Source organism: Sinocyclocheilus grahami, unplaced genomic scaffold (assembly GCF_001515645.1).
Source record: "Sinocyclocheilus grahami isolate Dianchi unplaced genomic scaffold, SAMN03320097.WGS_v1.1 scaffold125.1, whole genome shotgun sequence".
Classification (NCBI taxonomy): Eukaryota; Metazoa; Chordata; class Actinopteri; order Cypriniformes; family Cyprinidae; genus Sinocyclocheilus; species Sinocyclocheilus grahami.
This window is the reverse complement of record NW_015505304.1, coordinates 776,607-794,375: the sequence shown is the minus strand read 5'-3', so window position 1 is coordinate 794,375 and position 17,769 is coordinate 776,607. Positions and strand designations below refer to the sequence as shown.

The window sequence follows — 17,769 nt, the reverse complement described above, 5'->3', positions numbered from 1 at the left end:
TCTGTGATTATCATGCTCTGAACCTCATAGCCAACAGTGAAGAGACAAAGTTAGAAGGAAAATTACATCATCTCTTTCACTTCTCTTTAAAACACGAGTAACAGTAAAAACTCTATAAAAGGGTGAAATAAAAGCAATACAAAAACCTGACCATTAAAGCTGGAAGAGAAACATTAGTCATCCCGTGCTTAGTGTTGAATTAGTCAAGTGTGTTCAGTTAAAGGCACAAGACTAGATTCCCCCCAAACCGAGGGGTCCACGCACCGAGACGAACAACAAAGAGACAAGTGAACGGGTGCTTTGGTGAAAAATTCAGGATAACGCAAACAGGCAGGAACGCTGAAGCGAAGTAGAAAGATGTGGAGCGAGATGCTGTTATTTGTGTGGTAGATATCTCTCTACAGCATACAAGATGGATTTCACAAGCAAGGAAGAGGTAGAAAAACAACACTAAAACCACTTTTGCCTGGAAGCTTTTCCCTGATGTATTCCAAAAATACACAGAACAACTGAAACTTTGCAGGAGACCACGCAAGAACCCAAAAATGATTACGAATGGACAAAGACACCATAGAGGCCTGGAGTTTATGGTCTAATTTGAGCACCAACATCTCTTAAGCTATAAAGCTTTTCTGAAACCCAGCTTTATTGAGAGCCAAATCATCACCATCTTTACACCCACTTAGGTGTGTGGAATCATATGTAACTGTCCATTAAACCCCAAAGGAAGGTTAAAACCTGAGAAAGAGGTGTGAAAAGACAATGTTGTTTTTCCAATTAAGAGGACTTTTACAACTACTTGCCTGGTATCCACTTGGTCCAGGTAGCACACAGATGCTTTGTACACACCTATCAGGACCAATGGGTTAAGCGCCATTCAGTTTCACAGTCCTTCAGCAGATTAGTGTCTTACCTTGCAACAATTAGCTTCTAAACATTATGTATTAAATTCACAGCTAGAAAGAGTGAGGCAGTGTCAAAAAACATGCTTACGTTAGATCATACAACCTTCCGAACAACCAAATGCATATATTGTTTGTACTGATAGTGGGTTCACATGGACAAATACTCAAAGTGCAGACACTGATCAGCGCCATTGTGGGTGGGTGAATGTGCTGCGTGCTCGGCTGTATAAACAACAAAATTCTCTTGTAAACCTAGAGTGAAAGGGAACAAAATGGTAGGCAGCTATGAAGAGATATTTCAGACTACACAATAGGGCTGTCAAATTTTTTTTTGAATTTCGAATATTCGTCGAAAAAAAAAAAAAATCAACATTCGAATGCAAAACCGTTGCATTCGAATGTGTGCGTTAAGGAGGCAGCCTCATCAGCGGCGCACGAGATGCGATGACGATGTAAGTGTCATTGCATTTTAATGTTTTTCTTAGCCTATCCAGTTGAAGCCACTAGACGCGGCACTGCTGCGTTAATTACAAATATCGCGGGAAAAGAGAACATCAATGCGGAGATGATGTTGTTTATGTCAAAACTGAAACCAAGCCATTCACACAGAACGAATATTTCGCGCATTTTCTAGAGGGACATCTATCACCGTTGCACTCACGTCTCGCACAAAAGAGACACATTTTTAGAAAGCCATGAAAAATTTATGCAAGTTCAACTTTGAAAAAACATATCTCGAGACTTTATGGCGGGGGTTTTTCCCATCCCCCTGCAACTCGTGTTTTTAAATGAAAAATGTACTCTGTGTGATTGGCTTTCGGCCCTTTGTATTAAACTATGCATACATACATGATGCTGTTTTGTTTATAGTGGCTTAAGCAACTTAATTATAATTGGTTTATAAACATTACTTTAAACATTGTGCACTTTTTTCATATAGTCATGTTATCTTATGCTTTGAAGAAACGTGCATTAGTAATATTTTGTTCGATGGGCCCTCTTGTGGCCTCAGGAGAGAATCCAAAAGCTTTTCTCCACCCTAACTGAAATTATGCATTTTAAATGCTAATATAATTTGAATTTTGATAACATTTAAGTACAAATTTCGAATTTAGTTTTTAGCCATTTTGGCAGCCCTACTACACAATCAACCAGAGTCACTGGAAATGAACCACTCTATGTACTGATGCTAAGCTCTGGGGGAGGGGAAGTACCCTGCATTATATCTTTAGTCATGTTGTTGTTTTTTTTATATATTTTCTCTCACAGTATGTATGGCAAAAATAGTTACTAACAAAACAAAAATTAAACATTAAAAATTACTGGACAAGGGAGAGGTTCATAGGTCAAACGCAATCTCGAAAGATGTATCTTCAACCTTTTGTTAGCTAGTATTTTGAATAGGCTTATGAAGTCCTCACACTAGCTATATCCATCATCACTCAGTGCAAACAGCACACTGTTATTGAAAATATTGCCAACAATTCCCTTCCCCCACCAGCAGCTTAGGGGAAATACATACTACTATGTACAGACAAACACGTGATACTACCTGTTGCCTTCAAGTGAAACCTGACTAATATCTTTCAATACAGCACTGATAAAAACACGTTCCTACGACACTTATGAAATAGTGCCCATCTCTCCCAATACATGCCAGGAATGGGCATGGCCATCAGAAAGCACTGTGACCTACATTACTCTACCACTTACAAACAAATATAACTTTCTTCATCTTGTTCTAGGGTAACTTATCCCAAGCAATAGCTTCTCAAATAAACAGAGTTTGACCTCACACTGGGATGCAGGTGACTGGGGAAGGATACTGTTAAAATAAGAAATGTGCTCATCTGAATTAGATCAAGATAATTTTTAAGATGATAACATAGGCTTTAAAACACCAACTAGACATTTTAAATTGTTTTAAATGAAGATTAGATTTAGATGTTTGACCTAAAATTGCAAAAATCCACTCTAAGCCCTTGAAAAGAATATTAAGAGTCGCATACTAGCAAAACAGCCCTTAGAGGTGCAAAAGTTGTAGGTTTGTCTGAGCAGAAGTAGTGTAAACTTCAGAAAGGACAGGATGAGCAGTCAGCATCAAAATTTCACCCACTCCAATCAACAGCACTCAATTCAAGACCAAGGTGTAAAGAAAGCAACTTTGCATTTTACACGCTGAAGGCCATTTGATAACACAGTATAGCTGTATAAAATAGTTTTTGCTTGTTACACTTCATTAAAAATTGAAACTCTTGAGTTTTCACACTCATTTAGAAAAAACTACCAAAACTCAAAAAAATTCCACTTCTAAAACTGCTACATATGTCTTTATCCCTGAAAAGCTAAGGAATCTCTATGAAACAAGCTTCGGCAGCACTGTGCGAAAAGGTATACTTCCAGTGGAGTCCCCCATCATGGTGGTCCGCAGTTTGTTGTTGGTTGTGCCCATGACAGGGGGTACCTTGGAGATGATAGTAGGGAAAGAGGTGCTGTGCTCGGTGATCCGTTTGGGCGCTGTGGACTTCTCTCCACCAGGTGCAGGCTTGGGCAGTCTCTTGTAGAGCCAGGGGTGTCTTAAGGCCTGAACTGGTGTCATCCGAGTACTAGAGTCCCAATCCAGACACTTCTTCAGAAAGTCAATGAACGTGGGGTCATCGCAGCCTTTGAGGGCCGCCCCCCACTCCTTGCTTCCTGGGGGACCTCGCATTTTTCCTCTGCGAGAACGGCTCCCATTGAGGACTACAGTGCCATTGCTAAGTGTGCTGACCGTACAGTAGCGTGGGTGGCCTTTGGAGCTGATAAAGTTCTTGGCACGCTTGGCTTGTTCCAGCAGTTTCTGAGGTGGCATACCTAGTAGCTCCATCATGCAGGCCAGCTGGTCACCTTCATCTTCACCAGGAAACAGAGGGTATCCGGTAAGCAGCTCTGCCAGAATGCAACCAAAGCTCCACATGTCTATAGGCATACCATATCGCAATCCCAAGATGACTTCGGGCGCACGGTAGAAGCGGGACTGGATGTACGTGTAGACACGCTGGTGATCGAAACAGCTGGAGCCGAAGTCAATGACCTTGATCCCACTCCTGCCTTGCTGCTTCAGTAAGATATTCTCTGGTTTCAGGTCACAGTGGATGATCTTATGGCGATGGAGAGCTTCCAGGCATTGGAGAATAGAGTGTGCAAACTTGCGTACCAGTGGGAGACTGAAACCCTGGAACTTGTTGCGTTTGATGAGCTCGTACAGGTTCATGCTAAGCAGCTCAAAAGTCATACATATGTGATTGCGGAAGGTGAAATTTTCCAACATATGGACTACGTTCATGCTGCCTGTCTTGTCTTGCTTTTTCAGGTGCTCCAGAATTCGGATCTCCTCAGCAGCTTGCCGATGGAAGCGCTTCTCGTTTCGCACCATCTTCAAGGCAAGGTGCTGCTGTAACTTGTGGTCATAAACCTTCGCCACTTGTCCGAAACTACCTTTGCCGATCACCTTGAGGAACTCGTAGCGATAGGCAAGGTGGTCATGAGGTACGTGGATGTATCCTCCCTGGTCGTCGTCATATCCACTATTGTTGGTGCCCCCGGCTACTGCCTGCCTTTTCTTGGCATTTGGTCCCAGGAAATAGATCTCAGGATAGTTGTGGACCTCCTGCTGCTCCAAGGTAGTCAGTTGCTGCTGGTATTGCTTAAGAGCTTGTTCTGGGGTCATTGGGCTACCCAGTTTTGTGACTTTTGTTGAGCTCTCTGAGGACTTGACAGAGCTGTTGCTGTCCACACTTCTCTCTTTGGAGATTGCAGGTTGGGGCTTAACTGGTACTTGGCTTGTGCCATTGTGCTGGCTCACACCATTAAGTTTGCGGTTGTAGGAGTCCTCATAAACATATTTCACCTTCACCTGTCCTCCGCGGATTGCTTGGTGATCCTTCATTGTAGGCTTGTTCACACCCTTCAAAAGGAAAGAGATATTTAACGGTTTATCAAACAGTTACATCAAGTTGTATAAGACAAAAATGAGGTTGACCAAAGTCAACATTATTTTCAGCTGAATGGATGTTCAAAATCAAAGGGAGGCTTCCTTTTATTGCTTCTAATTTCTGCGTAGAACTGAAAAATCAATGTACTGCATCTCTGAGTTTTTATCAGGCCAGTGTTAAACAATCAATAGTGCAAACGTGCAGAATTGATCAGCTGCTGAGTAACCCTGGGAATTAACATGAGACCAGTGGAGGGGTTTGATGCATCAGTGATAATTGTGGCGACAGAGAATGCCAGACACAATCTTTGCAGTCTGACTGGAACGTGAACTGAAAACTGGTGGAACAGGATGTTATTTTCATACTCACATGGGATACAGGAAAAACCTATAAAGACAAGAGTCTAATTGTTAAGACCTGCTAACATGCTGAATGTTTCAAAACAAAACAGAAATGCAGTTTAAATGTATAACTAACTGCATTTCAGTAGACTGGGAAAACAAAACTTTTCTTTTAGAAACCGTGTTTGACCTCACCATAACAGTTTCTACACATACTTTTAGCACAGCGCTTGGAAAGAATTCTCGCCATGGTTAAAGAATTGCCACTAGACCTAACTATATCATTAAATATGCACTGAACTTTTGCCTTACAAAATAAGCATGTCATAAATAGCGGTTGCTTCCGCCAGTCACAGTGGGCTTTCCTAAGTGAACGGGAATAGAGGAACCATCTTTCACATTCAGAATGTTTAATGTACCATAACTGCTCCAAGTCCCATTCCTATTTAAAAATTCCACTATCAAAAATGTATAGTTGAGGCCAAGACATTGCCTGTTTGGCTGAATATAGCACAAGAAGAAAAAGAAAGCAAAGGACAAAAAAATTAGGTCATGCCGATAGAATTATAAGGTGCCTAGTAAACTGTGCCAATTGTTTTAGAGGGGGAGGGGGTATGGAAAGGCAGTTCCAAGGAGTGAGATAAAAATAGAAACCAGTGTGTTGGGAACTGAAGGATACTACATAGCAAAATGCATCAGCTGTTCAATCACGACAAAAAGAGCTTGGTTGACTAAACAAGGAGTGCATGTCTGCATGACCTAAATGAAATCTGTTGTGTCAGTGGCTAATTGAATGATTGGAACTACTGGAAGCTGCTATGATTGCTTGTACCCCAAATGCCAGAAAATCAAAGTCGTCCCTCCCAGATTGTTTATTGAACATTTACGGAAGAGCGATTGCTGGTTAATTATTCACTGAGGGTAAAAAACAATTATATTGCTCTTGTCCTTATTATCACAGAAGTACAGTACATTAGCATGCAAAGAAGTGATTATAGTCTCATAACTGAAAATAATGTCACCAGATCCAACACATACGCAGAATTACTTATTGCATAATAGTGCAGCGGAGAATCGGATTATCAGATCCTTTATCATATCCGGTCCCACGTTGGCGTATCATACTGTAAGCTACATGGACCTCACTGAAAGGCTTAATCTGTTCAGCTTGAACACCTGATATTGTTTATTGGTGTATTTGCTCACCATAAAAATAGAAGTTTTATTAAATCATGGTTATTTATTGAAAGATGCAATACACATGCTGTGAGGCACAATAAACAGACTTGATGTGCTGCAGATGTAACTTGTACCACTATCAGAATGAGGAAAGAAGGCTTGTCTAAATATGAGACATTCCAAGATGCACAAGTGGCAGCAGAACATGTGCTTAGGCGGTGAAAAAATATTTGAACATATTAAGCTCAAAGATCAGAGATCGAAAAACTAATATGTAAGAGACATCACAGCGGGTTAGATTTTCAAGCTGTTCTTTAGAATTGAATTGTGTTCTTTATAACTGTTCATGCGAGCACTAGGGAAATATTTTCATCTAGTGCTCGCTGAAAGAATCCGGTGACAGAATCTGGGGGAAGAGGAAGTCAGGACTTACAGTGTGTTTGGGGAGAGGGGGCAGTCCAGAGGGACTCTGCCCATTCACATCAGCGTCCTGGTTCACAATGTGATCAGTGCGCATGTAGGAGTCATACAGACCGTCCCCGTGGCGAGCTGTAGAGAAAGAGTGAAAATGAGCCTGGGATTAGATTGTGAAATCCACAAGCAAAATATTAATACACATTTGCCACATCATCATCATCATCCAATACACCCATTACATAAATGAGGATTTCTATTACACAAACATAAGGAGAAAAAAAAAAAACAATGTTCCCATCTGAGAAACACAAATCCCCTTAGGGAGGTATGTAACCAAGTTGCAGGTGCGCCAGACAACAGACAGTTCCTTGAGCACATTACACAGCAGGTGGCTACATATTAAACCAAGCTTCATGACTCAGTTTCAGCAGTTTCCACAACTCTGACCGATTATGTTAATAAAACGTCTTAATGACATAGACCACTTTTGCCTTAAGGCAAATTCCGTCCAAAAATGAGTGACAATTTCGTGTCACTCCAAACCTGCATGACTTTAGCTCTTCCATGGAACACAAATGGAGATATTTTGAATAATGTTTATTTTTCTGTACAATGAGAGTATAATGATGTTTTGAACCCCATTGGCTTGTATTGTACAGACAAAAAGCACTGACTCATTTTACAAACATTTTCTTGTGTGTTACACATGAGATAAATCAAAGTTTGGAAGAACATGAGGGTGAGTAAATAATGAAAGTGAAACAAAGGAACAAAAATGAAAATTTTTGGGAGGAGCATCCCTTTAAAATAATGAATCCAGTAGGCTGTATTACTACATGGTTGATGAAATTAGCACTGAATGTTAAAAACTAAACGATCTTGGCATTTTGATATATGTTCAACTACACAAACCCTCACATACTATACACCTATTGAGCATTCAGACCCCCTTACTATCATTTACGGAGATGTCAATTGAATAAACTGTTAATATGTATATAATATGGCCTGTAGGGACTATTATTCTCACTTTCCAATGAATTTTCACTGCTGGCATACATATGCCAGCTTTATTAGCTGAAATTTAAAAAAGATGTGATTGTGAAGCTTGTTTAAATTTGCTTAATTTAGTACATTAACAAAGAATTATTAACACAGGCAGTGCATTCATAAGAGTTAATCGCCTGTCTTCAACAAGTCTTCACTTGCCAAGGGGACCAAGTCCAGCCACAGCAAACTCACAGAGCTGGATATTACATTTCATATGGATATAATTACCTGCAGTTATGGGGCCATCTGGTTTTCTGCTCAATATCATCATGGTTGCATGCAGTCAACATCAAATATTTCCTTTTCCTCTGAAAAATGTTTTCACTAAAGCAAGATCCATCCACAACAACAATGCAGTGTCCTTCTAATGAGATTATTAAAATATCAACAGAGTCTCATATCCGAGGTGAAGCTTGTCAGATGTTCAGAGGCTAGGTAGACGATTTCACAGTGCTGCAGGGTTCAGGCATGATCCCCTTCAAGCTGTTTTCACGAGGCTTATCAATTTGACCACCTGTACTGCAAGTCTGGAGAAGTAGTGTAACAGAGGTATCTGTATTTCCAGCAAGAAGGTCCGAACCCATAGATAATGGAGCTGGATGTGCATAAATTCACAAATGCATCGGAAGAAACCAAATAATGGCTGTGAGAAGCGGTCGTCCTCGATAATAACGATGGTGGTGATGATGATGATGATGATGATGATGAAGACTCAAAGTTGCAGGGGACATAAAAGCGTTTCCGTAATGGCAAACTGTCTTCCTAAAGCACAATTAGACTGAGTCCAAACATTAAACGGATGTCGACCACCTCCACTCTTCCCCTCTCTTAAATATCGTGGTGCTGGTTTGAAAAGAAGAGTCATCCCAGCCCGAGCACACGGTCCAGCGGGCAGCTAAAGCTCAGGCTAGCGTTTCCTCTTTTCCGGATAGTACAAGCCTACCTTACTTTCATTATAAAAACAAGGAGGTCAAATTAACTCACAATCCCTTCCAAACACTCTTCGTCATGTCAAACAAGTGTTCTCGCGAATCGTCTGACTGTTTTGGATGCGCGTTCCGTCTCGTAATGGTGCGCTTATGGTTGTGTGGTTTCTTAGCTTGTTGCTAAGAGCATCTTCTTCGCCCAGCGCGACGTCATCAAACAGGCGTCTGCCTGGGGCGCGGCCAAAACAACGCCATTCCGGCTCAAACTTCCTTTAGTTTCAAGGCTTAACAATTGGGCTAAGACACAAGGAAGTAAATGCCTGTTGAGCCAAAATGGGGCTGTTTACTGGAGAGGGAGTTTAAATCAAGACATAAACACAACGAAACTAGAACATGAATATAAATTACTCATGTGATTTCAGCAATGACGATTACATCATTTTTCATTTATATTTTATTTACGAGCATAGACTTTTAGACTGGCAGAAAATTGCAAGAGGAAATAAAATTTAGTTTTAATTATTATTATTAATATTATTATTATTTTACAGCTGAGTGATACTAGTCATATAGGAGACAGTGTATTTTTTTTTCTTGGAAAATGACTGTTCATGATTTAAAGGGCATATAAATGTTTAAAGGGCCTTGGTGGAACAGAAAAAAAGATGTTATTAATATCATTAAGGAGGTTCTATACATTAAATAAAAAGGTCTGACTGAAAAACATTTATTTTCTTTATTTTTTTAGAATTATTTTTTTCACAATTTCAAACAATACTGTAGTGACTGGTGTATGTAAAACAAAATGATTATTGGAGTGTGTAATATTATTATTAAATACAATGTTGATAGATGTAAGTGAACTGACACCATTTTCAGTTGGTTTTATACACTGGTACTTTTTCGCATTTGCATTTTTACGTTTAGATTTGCATTTCCAGTAACACAATAATAATACTGTAATTAAATAATTAAATAACTACAAAAGATGCGAACTCACATACAGAGACAATGAGTGATAATAGCTCATATGCAATATTGTGTCCATTGTGTCCACTTTGCAGTTTAAAATGGCCTATATAGAGAAAAAAAAGGCATGCAAAAAAAAAAACGGTATGCAAATTAATGTAAAAAAGAAGACCAACTGTGACTCGTATTCAAAAATGATGATTTTGAATCAATGTAAGTGGAAGATTTTTTGTTGAAATTTTGAATTTTGAAGTATGAAGTTACATAGATGGATGGCACAACTAAAACAGCAATCTCCAAAACAAAGTTATAAGATTTATTGCAAGATAAATATGGAAAATATCAAAACACAACGATCCTAGCGTGATCCAAAGCTGTGCTGCATATCCTAAATTGCCTTGACAAGTCTGGTGCTGTTGTCAAACTCTTTACAGCCCAGATACAGATCAGCACAGGCAGAAGAGCACATGCAGGGGTGATATGGTGAGACATGTCAAGCTAAATTGGGTGTGCTTACAACAGGACCGCAGTAAAAAAAAAAAACGGTATGCAAATTAATGTAAAAAAGAAGACCAACTGTGACTCGTATTCAAAAATGATGATTTTGAATCAATGTAAGTGGAAGATTTTTTGTTGAAATTTTGAATTTTGAAGTATGAAGTTACATAGATGGATGGCACAACTAAAACAGCAATCTCCAAAACAAAGTTATAAGATTTATTGCAAGATAAATATGGAAAATATCAAAACACAACGATCCTAGCGTGATCCAAAGCTGTGCTGCATATCCTAAATTGCCTTGACAAGTCTGGTGCTGTTGTCAAACTCTTTACAGCCCAGATACAGATCAGCACAGGCAGAAGAGCACATGCAGGGGTGATATGGTGAGACATGTCAAGCTAAATTGGGTGTGCTTACAACAGGACCGCAGCCAGAGCATGCTATTCTTAGCAGTCAGTCTTAGGGGAAGCTGAAACCTGTCTATATGTGTGTCTTTAGATGACATATTGACATTGTTTTCAGGCTGATCTCTCAGTAGCAGACTGAATGGGTGTGAGCACTCATATCAGGGCTCTTTAACATTATGATGGACACTCACAACTGCTATCTTTTTGTGGGGACTTAAAAGGTTTCTTGGTGTCCTTAAAATATTGCATGCCTTTTCCAAGTATGGGCATGCTGTTGAACCTGTAGGTGGATTTTACTGAGTGTTTATTTAAAGTGTGGAGTTCAAACTGAGTTTACAACTGAAAGTAGCATGTTTTTTTTGTAAACTGCCATGTGTACACAAACGTGCACAATGCACTATCTGATCCTTGGCTTTTCTTATTTGTTCTAGACACAACGGAGTATTTGTGAAAACATAGTGCTTGCGCCTTGCTGTAGTTGTACCATATAAATACATAGTTTAGTATGCACAGTATCTAACAGATTACAAGTTCTTTAACTATGCTTCTCTCTATTACAAATAACCTTTGGACATCTAGGAGCAAGATGTGTTTGCATTTAAACTACATGATTAGGGTTCCCTCTGCTGGTTGTGTATGACTTGTGCAACCTTGACGCTACACTAGTATTACAACTGGTCAATTTTCTATAGATAAAAAAACAAAACAATTACGTTAACTTATATCAGTCACATAATACAAGATAGCAAGTAAAAGTTTGTGATGCAGAATTTAATATTACCGTGATTTTTAAAGCTAAAAAGGGTGAAAATGTAATATCATGCACCTAAACTGGTTTTTAATTTGAATAAAATATACATTTATTTTGTAATAATTTCTGAATCTTTTAAGTGTGACAAATAGTCTTATGCAAAAAAAAAAAAAAAACAGGAAGGGGGCAAAACCCTTTTCACAGCACTGTGTGTGTGTGTGTGTTTATATAGTACATTGAATGACAAAATTGATGTAGAAACGATGTTTTCACTAAGAAATTGTTGGTAAATTTCACAATTACAAAAAATCTGCAAATAACACATTGAATAAAACATGACATTTTTAATACAGATTTGTTCATAACCCCAGTTAGTTGCTTCGTTTATTTCAGTGTAAATAAAAGAGACTCATCACCATGAAAGGGTGACCTTTTATTTCATTCTTCAGTATATTTACAGCTTACTAGACATTTTAAACATTTAATACTCAAAAAAAAAAAAAAGATTGCCCAATAGTACTGATTTGTCCACATATTCAAGTTTAAACACACTGAAACTAAACCAAAAATAAATTAAACAAACACTCACTCACACACACGTCAACATTTTAAACACTAGTCCCAAAAAGTCCCACATGGACTTAATGGCTCAGACATTGAAAGCACCTGGCTACTGCCACTGAATGTGTGTGAACTCTCTCAACGTGGAGTTATAGGGAAGGACATCTAGAGCATATGTACAGTACACAGTCAAGATAAGCTACACGGAGACTCAAGGCACTGCCAACAGGAACATGGCTGTCAGGGAGAAGCATCCTGAGCAGACATACAAGGCCCTGCCGCTTGCTTAGAGTAGAAGTGATACTTCCAGTCCAGCAGGATCTGTAACCATACAAGATCAAAATATACAGGCCGAGCACATGGGCAGAGTGATCCAAATGGAAATGTATGACTTTTAAATGGCCTCTACAAACATACCAGTCCGAATTATAATTCAGACCTCTGCCATCACAAATCTGCTTGCTAAAGATGTCCTACTTCAGTGCTTTTGAATGCTTTTCACAAATAATAAATTCCCTCAGCGTCACAGACACATTCAATTCACATGCACCTTCAAAATTCAGCAGACGCGCAATAAAATATGCTTATTATCAAAGCCAAAAAAAATTATAATTAAATCCATCTCATGTTCCCTATACAGAATAACATTGACTACTGTACATACTGGCGGACCACTCAGTGGTTTGTGTCGGTGTGCAAATCACAGACATCCTGACTCCACTTTACATTAGCAGAAAGATCTTTATAAAAGCTTTATTTTGTAATTACAATACAGGGAGCTTGTTCTGTTTTCCTTTGGTGTAATACAGATTGAGATGCTTGTGGTTTGGATCCGCAGAGCTTTTCAGAGTGCTGATCTAGGAGATGCCCTCTAATCTAACATGACCTTGTGTATTACTGTATGTGCTAAAAGCTGAACTGATTAAAAAAAGCTTACCAGATAACCACAGCTCGCAATCCTCATGTTCGCTGATGCTCCCTGCACATTAAGTACTGGTGGCGCACTTGAGAGACTGAGGTGATTTGTCAGTGCTGAGCATTTCTAAAAGCTTTCATGGGACAACCGAACGGTCTTTTTCTAGAGAGTAGCAGTCGACGTGGGACCAGAGGAGCTCAAAATGTCTGCGTCTGATCATGCTCAGCAGCCCATATCTATTCAAACACTTTTTTTGTATAGATATAGTGGCTAGTGAGCTTCACGACAGAGATGTGCAGCCATTTTGATCATTTAAATAGAAAGAAAGAGATATTTTGCCTCTGTGGGGTGAAACATTATCAGTAATACAGTACTCCAGTATAAACAGTATAATTCATTTTTTTTACAGTAGCATGTTACAACTGTTTATGAACTGTATAATTTGATATGTGGACAAGGTTACTATTTGTCCTCTGATATTTCGCAGGCATCATATTTTCTATAAGTTCAGTCTCCCCACTTCCTTTTCGGACAGGAAGTGCTTTTTTTACTCCACTCTTTCATATAGATATTCCCTGATAGAGGACATGCGGTAGACACAAGCAGAGAGACCAAAGGGAAAGTCATGCTTTAAGTAACACTTGCAGTAGCAGCAATAGCAGCAGTATGTAAAAAACACAAACAGACAGGGTCAATGTAAAAACAATGAGAAAAAAACAAAACGAAACCCATTCATATCAAAAAGCATGACTGCCAGAAACATATTCCTGGGCTTTCAACAGTGTGCCATTTCTGGAGAGAAGGATTACTCTTGAAGTACTAATCTTTAGTTCCAACCTCCTCTTCGTCTTAGTCATGTCTCGATCCCTTCGCCCGTCTTTGGGGGTTAAAGGTCACAGAAGCATGCTGAGAGCTTGTACAAAGTCCTGAGTGGAGGTTTTGAGTTCGTCTGTTGGGCTACTGGTCCTCCAGGCTGGCCCAGTGTTGGCTCAGTGGGGTGAAGGAGATTCGTTGTCCTACATTAGCCCGGTTTGCTCTCGACTTGACCCAGAGCCCGTAGCAACTTCTGCCTGTAGGCAGTGTAACGCTGCTCCACCTGCCGCATGCGCTCCTTCTCCTCCTTCTCCAGGATGATCAGGAAGTTCTGCAGCTCAGGGACTGAAAATGCATGCCACTGAAAAAAAGATGGAACACATTATTAGCAAAGGCACACATATGAAATAATAGACAGGAAATTATTTGTCTAAAATAGAACTGTCTATTAAACCTATGTTTTTGTTTGCATGTGTTAGGGTTAGTTGCATGGCTTATGTCAGTGTGTTGATCAGAACATTAATTTAGTTTTGTAGAGTTTCAGTGGAAACACTGAATATAAATTCACATATTAATCACATTATCATGAAATTTTTTTTTTTTAAATCATAGCAAAAATGTGCTTTTATTTTCATTATGATAAAGCAGGCTAAAAAAATATATGTACAAATATAATTTTTTCTGCTTTGTAGAGTTTGCTGTATCTCAAACAGCCGAGTATGGCACTAGAATCGGTCAGGGTTTCGATTACCACGTAAATTAAAAACTGATTAAATGTAAATGTGTACCTTAAATGCATTGTAAATTGTGTGATTAAATCTAAAATTAGTTTTTATTCGTAATGATAGAGAAGATGAAAAAAGTATAAACACACACACACACACACACGTTTGTTTCTGTGAATTCTGGGGACTTTCCATAGAGTTCTATTACTTTTATACTGACCAAACGATATTTTCTATCCCCTAACTCTAAACCTACCCCATACAGAAAGCCTGTTTGCATTGTTACACTTTCAGATAAACATCATTTACTATTTGTAATCATTTTTCCCCCCTCGGCTCGTGGGGACTGCAGGCCGGTCCCCACAATGTCAAAAAGAAAATTTTTATTTATTTAAACTGTGTGTGTGTGTGTGTGTATTTAATTAAATGATTAAAATACTTGATCATATTTATGGTGGTGGGCAAATATTACTTTTAGACACAATAGAAAAGCTCACCTCCACCTCGCCAGTCTCATTTTCTTTGAGTACAAAAGACAAGTTCTCTAGATCAGGACCTGCCAACAGCCTCAAGTAGAGTGGGCATTCTGATAACGCCAACTTCTGGAAAAGATCTGAAAAATCAAGCAAACAATACCTTAGTATTATACATGGCAGTAGTACTATACAATACTAAAGTATATTTCATCTTCACTTGAACGCTTACCCTGGCTGTCTCGACGGGTCAGGCGGTAGAGGGCAAACTTGCGTGGGTTATCCTGTACCATGAACTTCTTCAGCAGGCCCTGAATGACCTCCCTGACCATGGTGGTACTGCTAATGTGTAGCTGTTTAACGGCATCGTTGGGCAAGTAAAAGGATGTGCGGTTATCTGAACTATCAGAAGAGGAACACGGTCCTGGCGACTGCCCGTCCACAGAAAATACAGTCACGGGCCTGCGCAACTTCAAGTAAACCTTTATGAAACCAGTGTATGTGCCATCTGAGCTCTGGAGGATAACAAAGCAACTTCAGTCAGGTCATTTCTCACTGTAAAATTTGTTTGTTGACAAATCCTTACTCACTAATTTCATTCCATTCTCCGTCACTTTGGAGTTGTAGTCATCTATTTTAGCTTTAATCTCTCCTTCTGTGAGGGATGTTGGCTTCTCTTCTTCTTCCTCTCTTGTGACACTCTATAACCAAGATAAAAAAACAGTGAGCTCAAGGTTAGATGAGGCATCTTTATATCGAATACAGTAGAGGCCTTGTACGGTATTAATAAGCTGTGGAGGAAAAGGCCATCAACATCAACACTGCAGAAAAGCTGATGTTGACATTATAAGCATTTGGCATGACAAAACTTGACAGTGCAGATGAATTTATGTGAAGGTGCTGTATTAGTCGCATTGGTTGGACTCTCAACTAGCTGATTTTTTGGTGAACTTTGCTTTTTGGAGTTCCTCTGAGGTATTTCCACTGTAGTTTTTTTATTTTTTGTATTGACCACTGGTATTGAGTGTAGAGAGAGCAGAACATATCTCAGAGGGGACAACTGATTGCTGCTGAGATTGCAGACACTTGCATTATCAAGATAGCCAGTTATCTGCCCTTCACAAGAAGCTATTATGTAATGTATGGTGCTTACATGATGGAAAAACTGCCCTGTGCTGGATCCGTATTGAGTGAAACATGGGAGGATGGGAGATCCTCCACATGATTCTGAACTGAATTGAATATATCTAATGACTCGAATACCTTTAATTTGCGATATTAAATGAGTTTTGTGGCTTATAGTCCATGTCTGTTATCCATTCGCTAGTGTACTGCTAAATATTGACAAAAATAACCTTTAGGAGATTGTAAACTGAAAATGTACAGAATATATTTGACAAGTATGAACAATGATGCTTGTCTTAGCAATACATTACTGTTCAGTTACTAAGTCAAGATTTGTAATGCTTTTGAAAGAAGTCTCTTATACTCACCAAGCCTGCAATCAGTAATACTGTGAAATATTATAATTTAAAATAAAACATTTTTTATTTTAATATATTTTAAAATGTATTTTTCCTGTAATGCAAATCAAAATTTTCAACATCATTACTATTTTTTGTATTGACCACTGGTATTGAGTGTAGAGAGAGCAGAACATATCTCAGAGGGGACAACTGATTGCTGCTGAGATTGCAGACACTTGCATTATCAAGATAACCAGTTATCTGCCCTTCACAAGAAGCTATTATGTAATGTATGGTGCTTACATGATGGAAAAACTGCCCTGTGCTGGATCCGTATTGAGTGAAACATGGGAGGATGGGAGATCCTCCACATGATTCTGAACTGAATTGAATATATCTAATGACTCGAATACCTTTAACTTGCGATATTAAATGAGTTTTGTGGCTTATAGTCCATGTCTGTTATCCATTCGCTAGTGTACTGCTAAATATTGACAAAAATAACCTTTAGGAGATTGTAAACTGAAAATGTACAGAATATATTTGACAAGTATGAACAATGATGCTTGTCTTAGCAATACATTACTGTTCAGTTACTAAGTCAAGATTTGTAATGCTTTTGAAAGAAGTCTCTTATACTCACCAAGCCTGCAATCAGTAATACTGTGAAATATTATAATTTAAAATAAAACATTTTTTATTTTAATATATTTTAAAATGTATTTTTCCTGTAATGCAAATCAAAATTTTCAACATCATTACTCCAGTCTTCGGGGTCACATGATCCTTCAGAAATCAGAAATGAATATGTTGTTTTGCTGCTCAAGAAACATTTCTTAATTATCAATGTTGAAAACAGTGTTACCTAATATTTTTGTGGAAACTGATGCATCTTACTGACCCCAAACCTTTGAATGGTGGTATACATAATATCATTAACAGGCATTATAAAATGTTGATATTTATATCTGAACATTACTACTCTTATTGATCAAATTCCAGGGGGCAATATCACTCACTAAGTGCTACTACTATAGATACCAATCTCTCTGTCTCTCTGTGTGAGTACAGAATGACAGTAACAGTTTGAATGCCTCTTGAGACTTCTTTAAACAAATCCAGGTTGATCGAGACAAGACTAGAGTCAATGCAAATACATTTTGGCCTCTGAGGAGTGCACTACAGATCCATAAAGATTTATCAATAAACAACAGGGAGAAACACCTGTCATTTTAATGTTCTCGTGCAGTCAAATCTCAAAGGATGTGCTATTTATTCCCTCTCTTTTCATGAATTGAACAGTGTATTATATATATATACTGTATGTATGTATATATATATATATATATATATATATATATATATATATATATATATGACTCTGGCCCACAAAAA

General features: G+C 38.6%; 2 protein-coding genes across 2 annotated transcripts in view; both read right to left on the bottom strand.

Moving 5' to 3' along the window:
- Positions 1-1,932: 1,932 nt before the first annotated feature.
- Positions 1,933-9,001, bottom strand: LOC107590152 (dual specificity tyrosine-phosphorylation-regulated kinase 2-like). Its single transcript, XM_016278766.1, has 3 exons — positions 8,095-9,001; positions 6,833-6,948; positions 1,933-4,851 (listed from the first exon to the last, which is right to left on the bottom strand). Exons 1-3 carry the CDS (start codon positions 8,135-8,137, stop codon positions 3,262-3,264), a joined length of 1,749 nt encoding a protein of 582 aa, XP_016134252.1. The 5' UTR covers positions 8,138-9,001; the 3' UTR covers positions 1,933-3,261.
- Positions 9,002-11,885: 2,884 nt separating this feature from the next.
- LOC107590151 (ras association domain-containing protein 5-like) overlaps positions 11,886-17,769 on the bottom strand; it is a 43,410-nt gene continuing 37,526 nt past the window's right edge. Inside the window, exons 3-6 of the mRNA XM_016278765.1 lie at positions 15,499-15,609; positions 15,141-15,423; positions 14,933-15,048; positions 11,886-14,071 (exon numbers count right to left, since the gene is read on the bottom strand). Of these exons, the coding sequence (XP_016134251.1) occupies positions 13,919-14,071; positions 14,933-15,048; positions 15,141-15,423; positions 15,499-15,609 (663 nt within the window). The 3' untranslated portion in view covers positions 11,886-13,918. The remainder of the gene's footprint in view (positions 14,072-14,932; positions 15,049-15,140; positions 15,424-15,498; positions 15,610-17,769) is intronic.